This window comes from Lynx rufus, unplaced genomic scaffold (assembly GCF_022079265.1).
Source record: "Lynx rufus isolate CCGP_SWC_20201006 ecotype Redwood Valley unplaced genomic scaffold, mLynRuf1.p SCAF_2, whole genome shotgun sequence".
NCBI lineage: Eukaryota > Metazoa > Chordata > Mammalia > Carnivora > Felidae > Lynx > Lynx rufus.
In genome coordinates this window covers 100,100,133-100,120,377 of record NW_025814834.1, presented here as the reverse complement: position 1 = coordinate 100,120,377, position 20,245 = coordinate 100,100,133, and the positions used below count along the sequence as shown (strand labels likewise).

The 20,245-nt window shown below is 34.8% G+C and overlaps 1 protein-coding gene across 1 annotated transcript in view; it reads right to left on the bottom strand.

Moving 5' to 3' along the window:
* The window catches only part of DPP10 (dipeptidyl peptidase like 10), a 649,764-nt gene that overhangs the window by 92,599 nt on the left and 536,920 nt on the right, over window positions 1-20,245 (bottom strand). The window contains exons 10-11 of the mRNA XM_047084533.1: window positions 14,673-14,770; window positions 5,984-6,107 (exon numbers count right to left, since the gene is read on the bottom strand). Coding sequence (XP_046940489.1) covers window positions 5,984-6,107; window positions 14,673-14,770 — 222 coding nt within the window. The remainder of the gene's footprint in view (window positions 1-5,983; window positions 6,108-14,672; window positions 14,771-20,245) is intronic.

The following is a 20,245-nucleotide window of genomic DNA, read 5'->3' as shown; positions in this document are numbered from 1 at the left end:
TCTCTTAGATTTAGGACTGCAATTTATCTCAAATTAATTTGAGACTATGGTACATGGTGTTAAATACCACTGTATTTTTCTTTTGGTTATTGATTGTTCCAGAATCATTTTCCCCCTTTGGATTGTTTTGGCACCTCTGATAAAAATCGATCGATCATATAAATAGGAAATCTATTTCCGGGAACTCTTATCAGTCAATTCAGTTGATCTGTCTGTGTGTCCTTATGCCTCCACTATCATCTCTCAGTTTCTGTGGCTTCCAGTTAATCCTGAAATCCAGTAGTGCAACTTCTCCAGCACTTTTGGTTTTTTTAACAAGATTGTATAGCTCATTGGGTCTTTTGCACTTCCATATACATTCAGAAACAGCTTATCTGTTTCTGCTAGATAGATCAATTGATCAATCTGCTGGGAATTTGTATTGTATTGAAACTACAGTTCACTTCGAGTAGGATGCCATCTACAATATTAAGCCTTTCAGCTCAAGCATGTGGCATATCTTTTATTTATTTAGGTCATCCTTAATGCCTTTCAAAAATGTAGTTTTCAATATGAGGATTTTGCATGCTATTTATTAAATTTATCCTTATGTATTTAATGTTTTAAAGATGTTAGTGGCATTTTTCCCATTGTAATACTATGAATCTAGAAACACATTTTGATGCTTCTCAAATCTTTATTTTGAAAAAAATACAATCTTACAGAGAAGTTAAAAGACCAGTTCAGGAAACATTTGCACAGCCTTTAGACACATCCCTCATTAATTTCTATTTTGTTCCATTTGCTTTATTATTATATCTCTCGACTGTTCTTAAACCATTTGAAAAGAGGGCAAAAAATACATTTGTTCAAAATCAATTGAATGTTAAAAATATACTTTTTCTAAATAATTTAACAGAAATTTTGAGTCATTATATCCATTTACCCCTAAATAACTCAGTAAGTGTTCAAGAAAATTACAGTATCCTATATACTCACATTTATTTGTAGTAAAATGATAAAAATCAGGAAATTGAACAAGTAATTTAAACTGGTACACTGATTTGTGAATTGTGACCCATTCTAGTCTTTTTTTGTAGATTTCTTACTTTTTATTTATGCAATAATGCCATCCACAAATAGAATTTTACTTCTTCCTTACCAATCACCATGATATTTATTCCTCACCAAGTTACTCTGGTTAGAATATCTAATAAAGTTTGAATAACAGAGTGAGAATGTATAGCCTTACCTTATTGCTGGTATTAAGATAACTAAGGAAAATGTTTTACCATAGAATCTATTTATTGGGGTATTTTGTGGGTATCCGTTATCAAATTGAAAAATTTTTTTCTATTCATTTATGTTGAAGTTATCATGAATGAGTGATGAATTTTGTCAACTGTTTTTTTTCATCTATTGAGATAACTGTTTATTTTAATTCTTTCCTTCTATTAAAATAATGAATTACACTGATTGTTTTTCAATATTAAACCAATCATAAATTACCAAAATAAACCCCATTTAGTCACAGTGCACAATTCTCTATATTGCCACAGTTGATATGTTAATATGTTTAAGGAATTTTTTGTATATACGTGCATGAGACATCAGTCTAAAGTGTTCTCTCATATGGCCTTGCCTCGTTTTGGTAAGAGGATTATACTATGCTTACAAAATGAACTGAAAAGTTTCCTTCCTTCTCCACTCTCTGGAGATTGTAGAAATTATAAAATTTATTCCTTTTTATCCAGTTTTATTGAGATATAATTGACATATAACATTGTATAAGTTTAAGGTATACAACATAATGACTTCATATATGTATATATTATGAAGTGGTTACCACAAGTTTAGTTAATATCCATTACCCCACGTAACTGCATTTTTTCTCCTTGTGATAAGAACTTTTAAGATTTATTCTCTTAGCAACTTTCAAATATACAATAAAGTATTGTTAACTATCATAATTATGTTGTACATTACTCCCCCAGAACTTACTTATCTTGTAACTGGAAGTTTGTATCTTTTAACCACCTTCACCCGGTTTCCCCACTCCCACCCATACCCTCCCCTTTGCAAACATTCTCTTTTTCTCTAAGTTTTTTTTTAATACACATACAAGTGAGATCATACTGTATTTGTCTTTCTCCATCTGACTTACCTCATTTAGAATAAATGACCTCAAGTTCCCTCCCTGTTGTCACAAATTGTAGGATTTCTTTATTTTTTATGGCTGAATAGTTATTCCAGTGTGGTATGTGTGTGTATGTGTGTGTGACATTTTTTATCCATCCATCCACTGATGGACATATTTACCCTGTGTTTTGGCTATTGTAAATGATGCTGCAATGAACATGGGCTGACAAAGAGGCCTTTGAATAATGATTTCGTTTCCTTGAGATACGTACCCAGAGGTTGAATTGCTAGATCATACAGAAGTTTTACTTTTAATTTATATCTGCCATACTGTTTTCCATAGTGACTGTACCAATATACATTCCTACCACAGTGCACAGGATTCCCTTTCTCCATCGCCCTGATTCTATTTATCTCTTGTCTTTTTGATAATAGCCATTCTAACAAGTGTAAGGTTCATTGTGGTTTTGACTGAATTTCCCTAATGATTAGTGATGCCGAGCATCTTCTCATATACCTGTTGGCTATTTGAGTATCTTCTTTGGAAAAATGTCTATTCAGGTCCTTTGTCCATTTTTAAATGAGATTATTAGATTTTTTTGTTTTTGTTTTATTTTGCTATTGAGTTATATGAGATCATTATATATTTTAGATTTAACTCCTAATCAGATATATGATTTGCAAATATATTCTTCCATTGCATAGGCCGGCTTTTCAATTTTCTTGACTATTTCTTTTGCTGTGTACAAGCCTTTTAGTTTGATAGTTTTGATTTACTTAAATTATCAATTACCTTTTAGAATATATAAAAAAAAACTAGAAGACATTTTTATTTTACTCACATATTTACCATTTTTGGCACCTTTCTTTCCTTCATTCAGACTTGAGTTTCCATCTGGTGCTATTTTTTTTTCAGACTGAATAACTTAATTTGATGTTATTTATACAGATATACTTGTGATGAATTATCTCAGTTTTTACCCATCTGTAAATGTCTGTCTTCATGTTTGAAAGTTATTTTCATAGGACATAGACTTCGAGTTTACACTATTTTTCTTCTAGTCCTTTAAAAATGCATTCCACTGCTTTCTGGCTTATGTTGTTTCTGATGACACAGAGGCAGTAATTTTCATCATTATATTCTCCCATATGTAATATATTTTTCTCTCAAGCTGTTTTCATTGTTTTCCCTCTTAATCTTTGGTTTGCAATAATTTGAATATTATGTGCCTACTTATTTTCTTTGTTTTTATCTTGTTTGGGGTTTGCTAACTTCTTAGATATATAGGTTAATGTTTTGTTTTATTTTGTTTCAAATTTGGGATATTTTAAGTCATTATTTCTTTTTTTAAATGCTTATTTATTTTTGAGAAAGAGAAGGGGGGGTGGGCAAGGGGCAGAGAGAGAGGGTGACAGGATCTCAAGCAGGCTCTGAGTTGAAAGCAGAGAGCACGATGTGGGGCTTGAACCCACGAACCGTGAGATCATGACCTGAGACGAAGTGAGACACTTAACTGACTGAACCACCCAGCTGCCCCTTAAGTCATTAATTCGTTTTTTTTTTTCCTGCCACAGTATCTCATATCTTGCCTTCTGTGTATATTCCATCATACGTATACGTCAGCTCATATTGTTCTACAGGTAATTGAGGCTTTGTTCATTTTTTTTTCCAGTCATTTTTTCCTCAGGACTTCAGTTTGAATTGTTTTTATTTCCCTGACAACAACAGTGTCCAGTTTGTGTTTTAACCCATCCAGATAATTTTTCATTTCAGTTACTGTTGTTTTGAGTTCCTGAAATTTCATTGTTCTCTGTTTTACAGTTTATTTACCTACTGAAATGTCTCATCTATTCATTAATTAGGGCCACCCTTTAATTTACCAACTATCTTTCAAACAGATTTTTAAAAAAATCTGTATCTGTTAATTTTAGTAACTCTATTGTGTGTAAGTTTGCTTTTATAAATATTTTGGCAGGGGGGTGAGAGGCAGGCAGGTTACATTTTCTATTTTTCTACATATATAGTATGTTTTGATTGTGTAATTGATATTTTAAATTTTAATTTTCCTTTTAAAGAGTAAACTATCTTCTGGGAAGACAGCTAATTTATAGGCATGCACTTCATCCTTCCCAGGTTGGATATAAAGGTTTATTGTAAAGAATACAGAACAACATGGGGCGCCTGGGTGGCGCAGTCGGTTAAGCGTCCGACTTCAGCCAGGTCACGATCTCGCGGTCCGTGAGTTCGAGCCCCGCGTCAGGCTCTGGGCTGATGGCTCAGAGCTTGGAGCCTGTTTCCGATTCTGTGTCTCCCTCTCTCTCTGCCCCTCCCCCGTTCATTCTCTGTCTCTCTCTGTCCCAAAAATAAATAAACGTTGAAAAAAAAATTTAAAAAAAAAAAGAATACAGAACAACCTTATTCCTAATGCATTTGCTTTCTGGGCTGTAAGTTGAATGCAAAGGGTTTTCAGTGAGAGTGCTCTAAGTTTGCTGCTGAGCACTCCAAAGTCTCCAAGCATTGTGCAACCTGCAGATTCTCCTTTTGCTTCTCTGTGTGAAGCGTGTCATGTACTTGCACAGTTAAGCATTGAGCTACAGTCTTGAGAGTCCCTCTACATGGATTGCCAGAGAGCTCTTCTCTCTGCAACTCCAAATCTGGTGGTACTTGTCCTCCAAATTTCAGCCAGCACAACAGTCTCAAACTGATTCTCCCTGCCTACTTATATCAGTGATACCACTGTGCTTTTCTAGGGCCTCATTAACTTGCACTGTGATCTCAAAGTAGCCCCCACAGAAAGGTAGGCTTATCCTCTGTATTTATTTTATTTCACTATTTATGTCCTTATCCTGCTATTGTCTGAGAATAGTTGCTTAATACATTTTGTATAGTTTTATAGTTGGCAACAGCAGAGATGCTAGACTATCAACATGTACACCATCTTGTCCAGAAACAGAAGTTTGAGGGGCGCCTGGGTGGCTCAGCCAGTTAAGTGTCCAACTTTGGCTCAGGTCATGGTCTCACAGATCGTGGGTTTGAGCCCTGCATCGGGCTCTGTGCTGATAGCTCAGAGCCTGGAGCCTGCTTCACAATTCTGTGACACCCCTCTCTCTCTGCCCCTCCTCTGCTTGCTCTCGCTCCTCTCCTCTCTCTCCCTCTCTCTCTCTCTCTCTAAAAAATAAATAAACATCAAAAAAATTTTAGAAACAGAAGTTTGAAAATTTCTGTTGTTAAATAATTGGGAATACTTTGGCAAGTAACAATAGAAGCGTACAATAGAGCAACTTAAACTGATTATAGTATTCCTCTCTGTAAAGAAGTTTAAAAATTACATGTACAGGATTTATTGCAGAGTTATAAAAACTGATTATAGAAATAGAAATGCAACCGGCTTTCAAAATCACAGTGGTTCAAGGACCATTTTATTTTTTACTCTTCTTACTTAATTTAAAAATAGAGATAATGTCCATTATTTTATAAGACTAATCTGAATGACCATAGAAATTGAACTTTGGAATGTGTTTGAAGAAAACAGGAAAAATATTCCATATTCTCAAGTTAATCAAAGTCAAACTATGGAGAGAAAAATGTATTTCGGAATTAAACTAATGTGATTTAGAATCCCCTTAATACAAGAATTCATTTTTTTTTAAATCTTGGTTTGTTCTCTTTTGCTTATCATATATTTCTCACTTCAAAGTTTAGATGATTTATGGATTAAAATATATACTCCTAGTAGAAGGACTCTTTCCCAACTACCTTTGGAAGTTAAATATTGGTCTTTGTACAATGGATTGCCTGATTTCCCTTTGTGAGTAGCATAAAATACTTCATTTGAGGCATGAAAGAAAAGTAAATTATACTCACTCTACTACAAGCGCCAGTGGTGGTCTCACAGACCGTGAGGATGGAAATGTTCTGAGGCCGGTTTAACCATCTGACCACCGTCTTCGTATTGCTTACCCATTTAACCATAGTGATATAATATTCTCTAGTTCGGAAACAAAATTAAAATTTACATTTAGAGCCAGAGAACCTGTATGGTACCAATAATATACACTTGTTATTTTATATATAAGGATAAATGAAACACTATAAGGATGCCATATCACATTAATTTCTATTTATGTATGTATACACATCTGCTATTCTGAATACTCATGCACACATAAATAGAAATATATGTGTGTGTATGATAACACATGTACATATACATACAGGTACAAATATACAGAAAATTTGAGAATAAATTTGAAAGTGAATGATATACCAGAAAGGAAATCCTTGGAAAAATAAAATAATCAAGGTGATAGACATTTATGAATATATTTTTTTAATTTTCTATTGATTAACACTAACAGGTGCAATAAGCATAATTTTTTAAGCTATATTCTATTTTTGTAAAAAAAAATGCAACCATTAATTAAAAGGCAAAACTTATTTTTGATTTCACAATTTTTTTTTATACATGATCTCTGTGTTATTTCACTTTACCCAGGGGCCAATCTTATTCTACACACACATGCATACACACACACACACACACACACACATACATAAATATATACATATACATATATTATAATTTTAAAATCTTATTTAAAACAGTTTAAAATGAAGAAATCAAAATGAGGGAGATGAGGGATATTGAACCTTTGGTATAGTGAGGATGCTAATTAGTGGGGCCCAGAATGTTCTAAGGCTACTTCTAGATTAGGAAAGCTTATATTTTTTTCCTCTTATAATTAGTATATATTTCTTTCATTGTAGATTTTATGTTTAGGAAATTACACACTGTATCAAAAAATCCTCAACCCATACAGACAAAATACAATTGTCAACAGTGATTCAATTTATAATAAAAAGGAAAAAAAAAAACTTTCCAACAAATTTGCCCAGTTTCAGAATAGATGAGGTGATTTAGAAATGGCTTGAGAAGTGCCATCCATAAGCACTGTCTTAAAATTAATCCACCCAGTTTTTATATGATTTAGAAAAAACCGCCTATGGGAGAAAAGCTTTGTGATACACATCACCTGTCCTTAGACAAAGGTGGGTTAGACATTTAGTTACATGAATCTTACGTTTCTAACGTTACTGAATAACTACTACTTTCTCCAGAAAACCTGTCAGCCCATCAGAGTGAAGATGTCAGTAGAAGGGCAAGCAAAACTTATCATACAGTGAACCCTGCCATATTTTCTTCAGCAATCTCTTCAAGACATCTGGCACCCTTCAACACCAGCTAAGTTTCACTTGAAACTTGCCAAGAAACCCACTGAAATCATTACATGAAGTTCTCTAAATAGCTAACAAAGGCAACTTTGAATCAAATATGCAACTGGTTTAGGATCAGTCTTTGGGATTCTTCAAAGAATGATGCCCTGTTCATTTTTACTGTGTTTTGTTTAAACTATTTTGCACGCATTATCATGTTCAGCAGTGTGAATATCAAAAAGGGGGAAATACAGGTACTAACCTCTAATAGATTTCTCTAGAGGATTTAGCATGGAAGAAAATGATAGTGGATACTATAATCAGGAAAAGAAATGCTGAATTCTGACAATATATATTTCTGATTAATTGGTGCAAATGTTATTCACAATTAAAGTTAAAAAATAGTGTGATTTTTTTCAAGAAAAAATAGTGTGATTATTGTAAACAACTGACCACAGACTACAAAATCACAGAGGTTAATTTATAGAAAAATCTAGATAGAACTGGCATACATAAATTTTCAAACCCAATCAGAAATTTGTCTTAAGTAGCTAACGTGAGTAGTATTATATATTGTGCCAAATGAGATGACAACCAACATGAACAAATTTTAAAATAATTAACAGCGGCCACAACAAACATAATTTAAATATTCATCTTAAGGGTTTTCCCTTCCAAAGTAGCCCTCAAGTGTAATGTTGCAAGAACATCTTCTTTATAATGTCTTCACAGACATTGACACATATTTATTATCTACAGTAGAAAATCTTGACTTTTTTTTTTAATTTTTTTTTTAAACGTTTATTTATTTTTTTGGGACACAGAGAGACAGAGCATGAACGGGGGAGGGTCAGAGAGAGAGGGAGACACAGAATTGGAAACAGGCTCCAGGCTCTGAGCCATCAGCCCAGCACCTGACGCGGGGCTCGAACTCACGGACCGCGAGATCGTGACCTGGCTGAAGTCGGACGCCCAACCGACTGCGCCACCCAGGCGCCCCGAAAATCTTGACTTTTAACAAGGATTTCATGTTAGTAAAACAACTGAAATTCAACCAGTGCAAATCTGGTGAGTAAGTGATTTTTAAAGGGGAACACTAATTTAGGTGTAAAATAAAGTTAAAATAATTCATTTATATTCATACCACTTAACATTTCTCTTTGATTAGATAATGTGATTAGTGTGTTTGTATGTAATGTGTCTTATGCCTACAAGCACAATTTACTGTGATGCCATCTATCTTAGGATATACCCTTATTTATAATCTGAAAGATGAGAGTTCTCCCCAAAATTGAATTTATAAGGTTTATCAGGGGTAACTTCAAACCACTGAAATTTCCACGATAAAGTGTTGTGATTATCTAAAATGAAAGTTAAAGTAAAGCTTCACACATAAGAAGTAAGTCACACCCTGTATTCTTTCTTTCCTTGTCTCAGGATCCTAGGTGCACTTCTCCTTAGTTTGCTCATAAGTAATCAGGCTTCCTCAAATGAGGGAATAGGGAAGGGCCCTTACCTGGAAATCACACTCCTTGGCCTGCCTGCTGCTGATGTCCTCCTGGAAATCCATCTCAGGAACACATTAGATCTGGTGTCCCACGACCAGTGACCAGCGGAAGTGTCCCTTCCTTACAATTGGCTTTCCTGCTTGTTCCTAGTCTCCATGGCTCTGGATTACCCAGGAAGTCCTCGAGGAGTTCATCCTCTTGAGCCACAGAGACAGAGACAAGCAGGTTAGAGGGATTGCACTCAAGAAAGACTTTCTATCAGCTGGGTGGTCTGGCACAGAAGATCTAATTGTTCACAAGGGCACGTGGAATGGAGGCCCCAGCATCATCAGCAGACAGGTACTATGCTAGAAGTCACACCTGCGTTTTCACTGGCTTCCTGTCCAATCACTACTCCAAGTTCACAACATAATCTTTGTACGTATATAGTGGCACCAAACTCTCTCTCTTCCAGATAGTCCGGGATCTCAACCCATAACTGTATGGTCATGGCATGCGTGACCAACTCATCACTAGTCAATTCCAAAGACTTCTGTTAATAACTATGCATTACTTGTAAGAAGGGTCACTTAGGACATTTCTATGAACAGAGAAATTGTTATTAACTTGATTCTCTTGGAAGAAACAACATTCCTTGGCAGAAAAAAAAGATACAGTATGGACTAGACATACTTCAACGATACAGGAAGGACAAACTAGCAAGTCAAAGACACAGAGTAAGGAGAAACTACAGATAAAACATTACTGTTTCTCCTCAGCCTGGAGATATCTGAATACAAAGGATAATCACTTCCTCAAAACAATCTGGAAAATGCCTAGAACTTAAATATATATTTTTAAAATTTTACTTATAAATTCCAGTAAAGATAAGGAATGCTTATAATACCTTACACTCATAGTGTAAAAATTTACAAAATGTTACTTTCCCTTAAGATGAGATGAATTATCGGGGGAGCCTGGGTGACTCAGTAGGTTGAGTGGCCAACTCTTGATCTTGGCTCAGGTCACGATCTCACAGCTTATGAGATCAAGCCCTGTGTCTGGCTCTGTGCTGACAGCACGAATCTGCTTGGGATTTTTTCTCTCCCTCTCTGTTCCTCCTCCACTCATAAGAGAGTGAGGCTGCTCATCTGTTAGATGAGGTGAATCATCTAACTCCCAAATGGGTCTGGAATGTTCATGAAGGGGCATTATCTTATTTCCTACTGTGCTACATTCTGAAGAATCAACACAGACAATAATTAAACAGTATGAGCTGAATTACTGTTGAAGAAAAGTTTCATTCATGATCTGAATTTGTTTGATAAAAGATCTTTAGCTGAATCACAAATATGCTTTTTGAAAAAATAAAGAAGTATGGGGGAAGGATAAAGGAAAAGAAATTATGCCTTTCTCCAAGCTATGGTATCCTTTTATTTTTAAAACCATATAAATGGATAGAAATTTATTTTACATTCTTTGAGTAGAGTTTAAGTATCTGGTTGAAGGGAAGATCTACCGAATGCTGATTCTACCTTGGGGACATATTTCTATTATAATTATGAACATTAGTTGTTATAAATCAATTAATCAATCAACCAAGTAAAGAATCAACAGACCAAAACAAATGACCTAACATCTTCAAATTCTATATAAACCTTGCTCTTTGGAACGGGAATGAAAGAATACGAGCTTATAAGGTAGCTCAAGGCCTAAGAGACCCTTTTTCTATTTGTAAGTCTTCCTCCCTATATGGTATGCACATATATATTCAATTATTATTATTGTCATGATAGTGATTTTACGAGAGGGGAAAAAAAAAGCTAGGCGATGGTCATATATGAGGTTCAGATTTAGTGGAAAAAAAGAAAAAGAAAAAAAAAGATAGTTCATAAATACACAGAGCAATAGAATAAGAGTCATGTATTGATTGTCGTTGTGCAGATCTGAAGATATTATAAAAATATAGTAGATGTTTAGATAGCATACCCAAAAAAGGAGTAGATATGTAAATTATTATGGGGTAAATTAACTATTTGGGTATTCTGCTACTGAGAGTTTAAATAGAATTTCAAATGATATGGGTACTATGAAACCATATGTTATGAACACAACACAAACTCCACAAAAAAGAGAGCATATGATGGTCTTAACAGAGCATGGGGAAAGGACAAAACTAATAAAATTAATTTATGCTTGTTTACATTTATACATTAAAAAATAATGATTTGTATTTCTTGGAATTTGTAGGAATACGGTCACTAATAAATATGAGAATACTGGTACTGATAGTTGACAACAAAAATGTACTTTATATATTTACATATATGATTTTTTTAATATAAAAAAGAATTTGAGTTAGCTTAGAAAGATTTAAGAATAACATGATAAAGAAAATTAGAAAGAGAAAAAGGAAAATAAGTTAAGAGAGGGAAACAGGTGTTACCGAAGGTAAGCGTCATGTCCAAAGTACACTAATGCAGTTACATGACTCACCATACACATAAGAAAAATATGGGAAGTTTGCAGGAGAAGCACATGCATCAGTTCAGATAAATCATAGATGTGTGTATATGTTTGCATATGAGTGTGTATGTGTATGTGTCTGCATAGAAATAGAGACACTGAAAGACACACACACACACACACACACACACACACACACAGGAAGAAACAGAAACAGAGAGGCAAAGAGACAGAGATAGAAACAGCACCAGACACAGACAGAACACTGTATAGAAATAGAGAGATTTAAAGACAGACACACACACACACACACACACACACACTCAGAGAGACAGAGAGGCAGAGAGACAGAAACAGAAACAGTACTAGACACAGAGACGGAACACTTCTCACGTGGCTTCAGAAAAATCATTGTGTTCTGGTGGGGACATCTCCAACCTATGCCTAAACAATGATAAACTTCTTAGAGCAAATATATTCTTAAATTATTTGTATGGAATACTCTCTGTTTGCCAGGTCCATTCTCCAACTGTCCCTCTGCAGTTTCCAGAGGCTGGCCTCTACAGTGAGGATGCCTTGACAGTGGAAGGCCTCTGCAGGATACTCAAAGGTTGAGAGGAGAGAGAGTTCAGGGTATTAATTCCCGGGACCCACTCACTATTAGGGTATGGCTTGGCAATGACTGAATTGCTTAATCTGTGGACACATCCTACTGGTCCATCCTATTCTTCAGAACTACAGGCTTCTGGATTCATAACAGCCTGTGCTTCATTCCTTTAGTCCTGGGACCACCATACCTTTCCCTGATAGCCGACTTTAAATTGCTTTCCCATCCTTTGTGTTTCCCCTTAATCCTGCCCACATTTTTGTTAATAGTCCCTTAATTAATTGCATTTCACTTACCCGTCTTGAGTGTGCCATTTTGTTAATTTTTAGGACCCTGACCATTCAATTATGAAAACCAGTACACTCTTTTAGATCTCTCACTAGGAGGGCACAATAGTTTTCTAGCTAATTTCTATATGGCTAAAATACTAAGTATTATATATTAGAGATGTTAATAATCCTAAAACAAAATCAAAGAAAACATAAAAGTTTGGTTTCCATCTTATGTGAAGCTAGAGGAATGCAACTTTGTTTGATTCACACCATGGATATATTTATTTTGTTCATGTTTGTGTGTCTCTGGACCTAATACCTATACATAGAGCATCAAGTGCTCTATAATGATCTAAAATTCATTTATTACTCCTCTGTGAACTGGATTGAAGCTCTCTACCAGAAACAAATGAGTAAGGAAATACATTTCTGTAAACCTGAAGCAGGAGAAATATTTGAAAGTATCAGTTTTAAAGTAAATTTTGATCTTGAGTTTTTCAACAAAAATCATACATTTCACATGCACTTCACATGCACTTAATGTAAGACCATGAGGCAGAAAAAGCCAAATGGTTTGGTGCATTGTATACATAAGTTAATACATGACTGTCCCAAAATTGTAGACCAAATTCATCACTAAATCAACATACCTGAATTACATTTAAGAAATCTTTCTTCACAAGATTCTTCCTCACTTTTAGCGGGATCTTTTATATTATTGCGCATGCATACATACACACATACACACATACATACACACACATACATACATCCCTTTTCGGCATGGGTGACTAATTTTATCATATTGTACCTCAAATATTACAGACATACACTTAACTAGTAACCCAATAAATGACAATTGATTCTATCTTTAAGAATTTTTGTGTTTGGTGACATTGCTATATCATATTGGGTGAACTCTCTAGCAGCCTCTGGGATTATAAGGTCAAGGTCCAGAATCACCACTTTTTCTCAGAAGAACACTGGATATTGTAAAGTTGACTTCCACCTCAAAGATTTCAAATGATTAATGAAAATGAAGTGTGTGTGTGTGTGTGTGTGTGTGTGTGTATTACTTTAAAATGAAGTTATTCAGACCCAGAGAGAGAGAGAGAGAGAGAGAGAGAGAGAGAGATTTGCCCAAGGTCACCTAATGAAATGATGGCAGAGATTTGACTCAGACACTCCAGTCTAGTGACCTTCTCTGTTAATTAAGAGCATTAAAACAAACTGAAGAAAAAGACAAGAGCTCAGAACATAAAATACAAATGGCTTCCATCATTATTTCATCTGTGCTTAATTCCTTCATGGCTAGCAGACCGAGTACGGAATTAGAGTTCCTACCTGATTTGGCCAACTCTATTGCCTTCTAAATGTTAATTCCAGTGGTCCTGTAAGGTCTTCCATCATGACCTGCATGAAATGCTTTGTAACTTGTAGGAGGCTTTACCACATTTTCTACTTCTGCTACCAACTAATCTTGGGGTTCAATTTTCTCCCCGAGCCTCATCTTTTCCATCACTAATAGGAACAAATTATATTAGGTAGTTATGGGTGCCCTACTGGTGTAAGCCTTCCATAAACTTTTAATAAGTTTATAAGTAGGAAACATTTCCACATATTTCAAGCTATAATATCTGTGAAAATCCCCAATTCTGATGCAATTTTCCTGAATACATTGATGGATCAACGTTTGAGTGGAATTTATAGGTGAATCAATCCCCTAGGACTGATTGTTGATGGCATCAAAACAAAGTTTGAGCTTAGCCCCATATCATCCAATATAGTGTGAAAGTATTTTCCCAAGTCAGCTACCTATTCCTTCCCCAGGACCTTTGTAAAGTTTTAAAGGGCTGCACTATTTGAAAGAACACCCTTGAAGTTTGAGACCACTCTGAATTTCAAAATCCACATGGATATTTGATTCACTGTTCACTACTAGAAATTTTGCTAATATTAAAATTATGCTTTGACACATAAAGTGTTTCTTCTATTTCCATTCAAACTTCCTAAATAAGAAGGCTTCTTATGTAGGATGTTTTAAAACAACATCTCATTACATTTCCCTGCCTGGAGAAGAAACCTAGGGAATCACTCCCAAGTTACAGGGAGAATTCCTTCTGGAAAAACCACACAAATTCTAGGAAGACTGTACTCTTTTAAAGAAGATCTCTTTTCAGGTCCTTTTAAAAGAGGTATTTCCAGGAAGAAAATTCAATGGAAAATTATCCTTTGCTCCCATCTCCCTGTCACATCTCCTGCAAAAGGCCTAATTCTCAGTATCACTACATTAAGTCATTTTGTGGTGCTGCTAATCACTTGGAAACTTTAAATGCTCCCTGAGAACAAGAAATCCAGAATGAGTTCATTCCTGCACTAATGGGACAACCTCAGATTTATTTTCATGTGGATTTGTTGAGCTTATCACCTCTCTCTAAATTGCAACAAAATGATAATTGAAGTTAAAGTAACTATTTCCAAGTAAAAATAAAATGGAGATTGCATACCTTGATTTAAAGCTGTCAGGTGGCATGAGTTCCAAAGTATGAGTTGGTCCATATAGGTTTACAACATATAATTTGATGGTTGGGTTCATTTGACCTGCCTTTGAGAAAATGAGAGTTGTAATACAAACATATTAAGCATTAAATTATATTGAAAAGGAAAGTGTTTTGATTCCTTTACAATTCTGCATTAGAATACAGAAAAAGTTTAATTTCTCTAAAGTAGAAATGATTTCAAATTCAACAACCTGATTGCCTTCAATTGTTTTTGTAGATTGCTGTTTCTCAAGCATTTTAGTCTGACAATTAAAGGTGATGGAAAATCATGATGGCTTTATTCATTAGGCATCACTACTGTGTTCTTTCCCTAGGATAACACCAGAAGGGCTGGCTTTACAAAACAATGAGTAGAACAAGCTGCTACTTACGTTATAGGATAAGAAATGCAATGAGAGAAAAGCTTAGCTAATTAAAAGAAGAAGAAGAAGAAGAAAACGAAGAAGACGACCTGCCAATCTAGGTAGCACATGCTTAAAATTCCCCAATACCTAATCCCTTCCATTGCATTAAACATTCCTAGATTTCCTTTTAAACTGTAGTGAACACTACATGGGGTACAAGTGCCCCTTCAGAGGTGGTGGGCCACAGAGCATACTGCCCTCACTAAGTACCGAGCTAGAGGAGTAGAAAGACAGTGATAAGAATAGGTAATAACTAGCCTAGAGCATTAGTATGTTTCTGGCTCACAGTATATAGTAAAGGCATTACATTAATCAACCTACTAAATATTCCTACTTCCCACTTAAGATATAATTATAACCCTTTTCCAGATGACAATGGAGAAACCAAGCAAACAGTGGAAGATGGGATATCTAATAACTGAGGAAGCCGGCATGTAAACCCGGGATACTCTTCCCTGCTGCAGTTATGCGTCAGTTCATTCCTAGGCAATAGTTTCCAAAGTCTTTCTAAATATACTATGAACTCATAGGGGGAAGAAAGGGACCTTTTACCAATATATTCCAAGCAGTTTGTAATGAATACAAGAATGTGTATGTGAATAAATGACTTACAGAATCAGTTGACTACTGGTGGTGCAATGTGTTTCTGAACAAAGTACCGATGTGTTGTTGGGGTGTGACTGATGTTTTAGGAGAAGGCTATCTGAGATATACAAAGAAAGACAAGGAAATTAAAAGTGGGTTAAGTTAGAAGACTGACAAAATCTAGGGAGGATGATAAAAGTGATTTAAAGAGGAGAATGAAAATGAAAAATCCATGTCCAAGTAATTGGCATTGATAAAACCCAAAGTTGAACAGGACCAGAAGTAACGTAATGCATTCCACCAACACTCAGTAATAGCTCCATGAGAACTGTGTTATTAGGCTATTAAATATGACTAGCATGGAGGGAAAGGCAAAGGGATGAATGGGTGAAGCACAGAGGAATTTTAGGGCAGTGAAAAATACTCTGTGATACCATAATGATGGATACATGTCATGTATTTGTCCAAATCTACAGAATGCACAACACCAAAAGTGAACTGTAATGGAAACTATGGACTTTGGGTGATTATGATATGTCAGTGTAGCTTCATCAATTATAACAAATGCACCATTGTAGTGAGTGATGCTGATATTGGGAGAGGCTATGCATGTGTGCATGCAGATGGCATATGGGAATTCTGTCCCTTTCTCTCAATTCTGCTGTGAACCTTAAATTGCTCTAAAAAATAAAGTCTTAATAATAAACAAAAATAACTAGCACACCTGTGGAAGTGTATCATACACAGGTCAGAGGTTCTGAGCCAAAGAAAGGGGTCAGGAATGTCTTCCACTACAGAAACTGCTATAAAGAGAGATGATGGCAATGGTTCATATACTGAAGGGCTTCCTGGAAGATTAGCTATGATCCTGCCTCATGGAGTAGGATCTGGTGTCAGATTTTATAAAGTTTTTCATTATTTTAAAACCCTCAAGTTCTGGGCACATCTGTCTTGGACAATTTAGTTTTATACCACACACAGGAGCTCCCTTTCACATCACTACTGTTTCAATTTAATTGTCATGACCCTCCCTGAAAAAAACGGCCTTATCCATTTTTTCAATCTAACCATTTCTTTAGTTTGACCACATATACTAAAAATTAGAGCTGGGATACAATATTTAGTAGTGCCATTCAAAGTGTTGAACTTTGACCAGCAGCAAGTATCCATCAGTATCACCTGGCATCTTAGAAACACAAATACTAGGCCCACACAAACTCAAAATCAGACTCTATAGTTGTGGGCCCAAGATTCTGTGTTTTAAGACTCTCAGCTAAAATTAGTATACAAATTTTATAAGACACTGATATATATGTATATATTTTTTCAATAATATATATTATTGCTAGTATATGTAGTAATACATATATATTCAATAATGTATAATATATAATAACATATAATAATATATAATATTGTATACATATATACACATATTGGATACATATGTAATATATACATGTATGTATTATATATTACAGTTCAGTGGTTACCAAAAGTGTTAACCTGCATCAGAATTACCCAGAGGGCAGGAAGGCTTGTTTAATAAGATTTAACCAGCATTTCTCATGTCATGGGACATGACTGTTATTTACTGAATATAGACGATGGGCAAGATGTTAAAGATCCTCAAGTATTGTTTGATTATCAAAAATGAGACAATACTTCTCTGAGAATAGGTCACAAGTCAGCAGTTTTGAGTCAAAGTAGGTTTCCTTTCTGTAGCTTAAAAATAGCTCATAATTTTGTCACATAGACTAACAAAACAGTAATTTCTAAAAATGTCTAGGGGCGCCTGGGTGGCTCAGTCGGTTGAGCGTCCGGCTTCGGCCCAGGTCATGATCTCGCAGTCTGTGAGTTCAAGCCCCGTGTTGGGCTCTGTGCTGACAGCTCAGAGCCTGGAGCCTGCTTCGGATTCTGTGTCCCCCTCTCTCTCTGCCCCTCCCCCACTCATGCTCTGTCTCTGTCTCAGAAATAAATAAACATTAAAAAATTAAAAATAAAATAAAATAAAATAAAAATGTCTAAAGTTTAAAAAATGTCTAAAACAGTATATAGTAGCAAATTAAAAAGATAGCTATCATAAAGACACTGAATTTTCTAGTTGGTGAAAAATTGTGCCTATTTTTTATTTTTCAATAAACTCATTTAGAAAAAGAGAAATTAAATTGATTTTTTGTCAGTTTTTATCAATGACGAATAATTTTATGACATACTTTGTCAAAGACACAGATGGTATTTACCATATCATAAGATAGTTTTTTGTTCATTTGTTTGTTTTTAATGTTTGCAACTCTGCTATGCTTCTACCTGTATGGGATCACCGATAACCCTGTTAGCTTTTACATGAAAACAAACTAAAATTTGTGTACACATGTGGCCAATTTTAGATAAAAAACAAACATTAGGCTATTTCCAAAACTCAGCTGTCCATCAGTCTATAATCTCAATTAGATTTTTATCTCTCCATGGAGTTTTGAAATTAAGTGCACACTGCAAGTTCATTCACACCTTTCAATATCTGGATCATTTCAATACTTTGCAAATTAGAGGAGTTCATCTATTTGCTTTTTACAGTCACATTTTCCAGAAAGACTGCATATCTACAGAATCCTTCCTCTATAATTCTGAAACACAAGCCTCAATAATAATTAACCTTATTTTACTGGCAACTAAATTGTCATTAAACGAGATAATGCTTTAATTAAGAAGATTAACCTGAGGTTACTGAGATAGAACTGTGCATCTCTTTTGTGCTGAATTGCTAATGATAGGGTATTTTATGAGTTCTGAATCATGCTGAATTAAGTAAAATACAAATATATTTGTTTAGTGTAAGTATTTCATTAGTAAATCTGACCACATTGAGTATTTGCTGCACTTATTTTAATCTAGTTTAATTTGAAGCACAATTTAGTGTGAACTCTATGAATTACTTCAATGTCTAAAGTACTACTTTTTGTAAGTTTATTGCAAAAGTAAGAGCAAATCAAAATAATACAGTTGTTAGTAGAACTGACAAATGTTTTGTTGTTTTTTTTAAACCAGAGTGGAAAATAATGACTTTCAAAGTTTAAGTAATTTATCCAAAATGATACTGAAACTTATTCTGAGAACAAGGATCAAGCTCAGACCTACTTTCTTCCAGTCCTATGGTCTTGAGTACCTGGGCAGGGATTCCTACTAAAAACCTCCCGAGGATTTACGATTCTTTCTCTTGGCATGGCTGCTAGAATAGCTAATGTTTCTTTGTGTTTAATACTCCTCAGTGGTGGTAATTAACACACACTCAGGACTTTTACCTTGCATTACCTGTCTTTATCTATGTACCTATTATTTATATATCTTATGTATCCATCCATCCATCACCTATCTCTCTCTCTCTCTCTCTCTCTCTCTCTCTCTCTCTCTGCCTGCCTACCTACCTACCTACCTATCCATCTATCTATCTCATGTGTGAGACTAAGAATCATATGTATATCTTACTAAGTCATTAGGAGTAAATGGAGCAAACAGAGCTACACATATATTTGTTAATTTGACAAGATGATATTTCGATTCCAGATATGTCCTCAGATATATAAGTTAACCTCTGGTAGTTTTACAAAAAGGGACAGAATCAATAAATTTGAGTTATTTCCCTGTTCTTAAAATAACTCTGACTTTTAAAGAAGGACTTAGCCTTTTAGAGAGCTCAGTTTGTCCATTTATAAATAGAGGCAATTGTGAAGAAGTCCAAATAAGGAAAAAAATAGTGAAACTATCTCTGAAAATATGAAGTATATTATTAGCACACATGATTTACATAATAGCAAAGATTATTTTATGCCTAGCTTTATTATTGAGAATTATAAAATTAACCTATTAATAACAAAACGTCTAGATTTATCAACCCAGTATTTTCTGAATCAAATTTTCTCAGATATTTCTATTTGTTTATGTGTTTGCCTCAGTCTTTTAAAATTATGAGGTCTAGGAGTGTCCCAGTTCAAGCACCAGCAGCCTCTAACTGAGAAGGCAATTTGAAAATGCACCTATTGCGTATGGTTCTTAGCGTGAGTCCTACAGTTCCCCACTCCTCTTGGGACATGAATTACAAAAAATTTGTTTCTTCCCTGGGGCTGATTTTATTTCCTTTTTGCAGTGAACAAACTAAACAGTTGTGTGTGAATATCTTGCCTATTCACATATGCTTTTCACAATATGCCACTTCATTTTGTATTTAAATTGTCAGGTGAATTTTCATTATCATAAGTAAATCAAATGATGTGAGAATTAATACATTTGAGAAGTCTTTTCAGTCATTTTTTGGGGGAAAGATGCAGTTATGTCTTATAGCAACAAACTGTCATTCGTAAAACATGGCTAAATCTATATTAGAGAAGTCATAAGTTGTGTACTTGAAGTACAATAAAAATCTCTTCGTGAATGTGATTATTTTGTTGTTAGGCCAGGTTGCCATTTTCTCCTGAAGAGCACAGAATATATATGGCTTCTAACTTATATCCAGAAAAGACCTATACATAATAT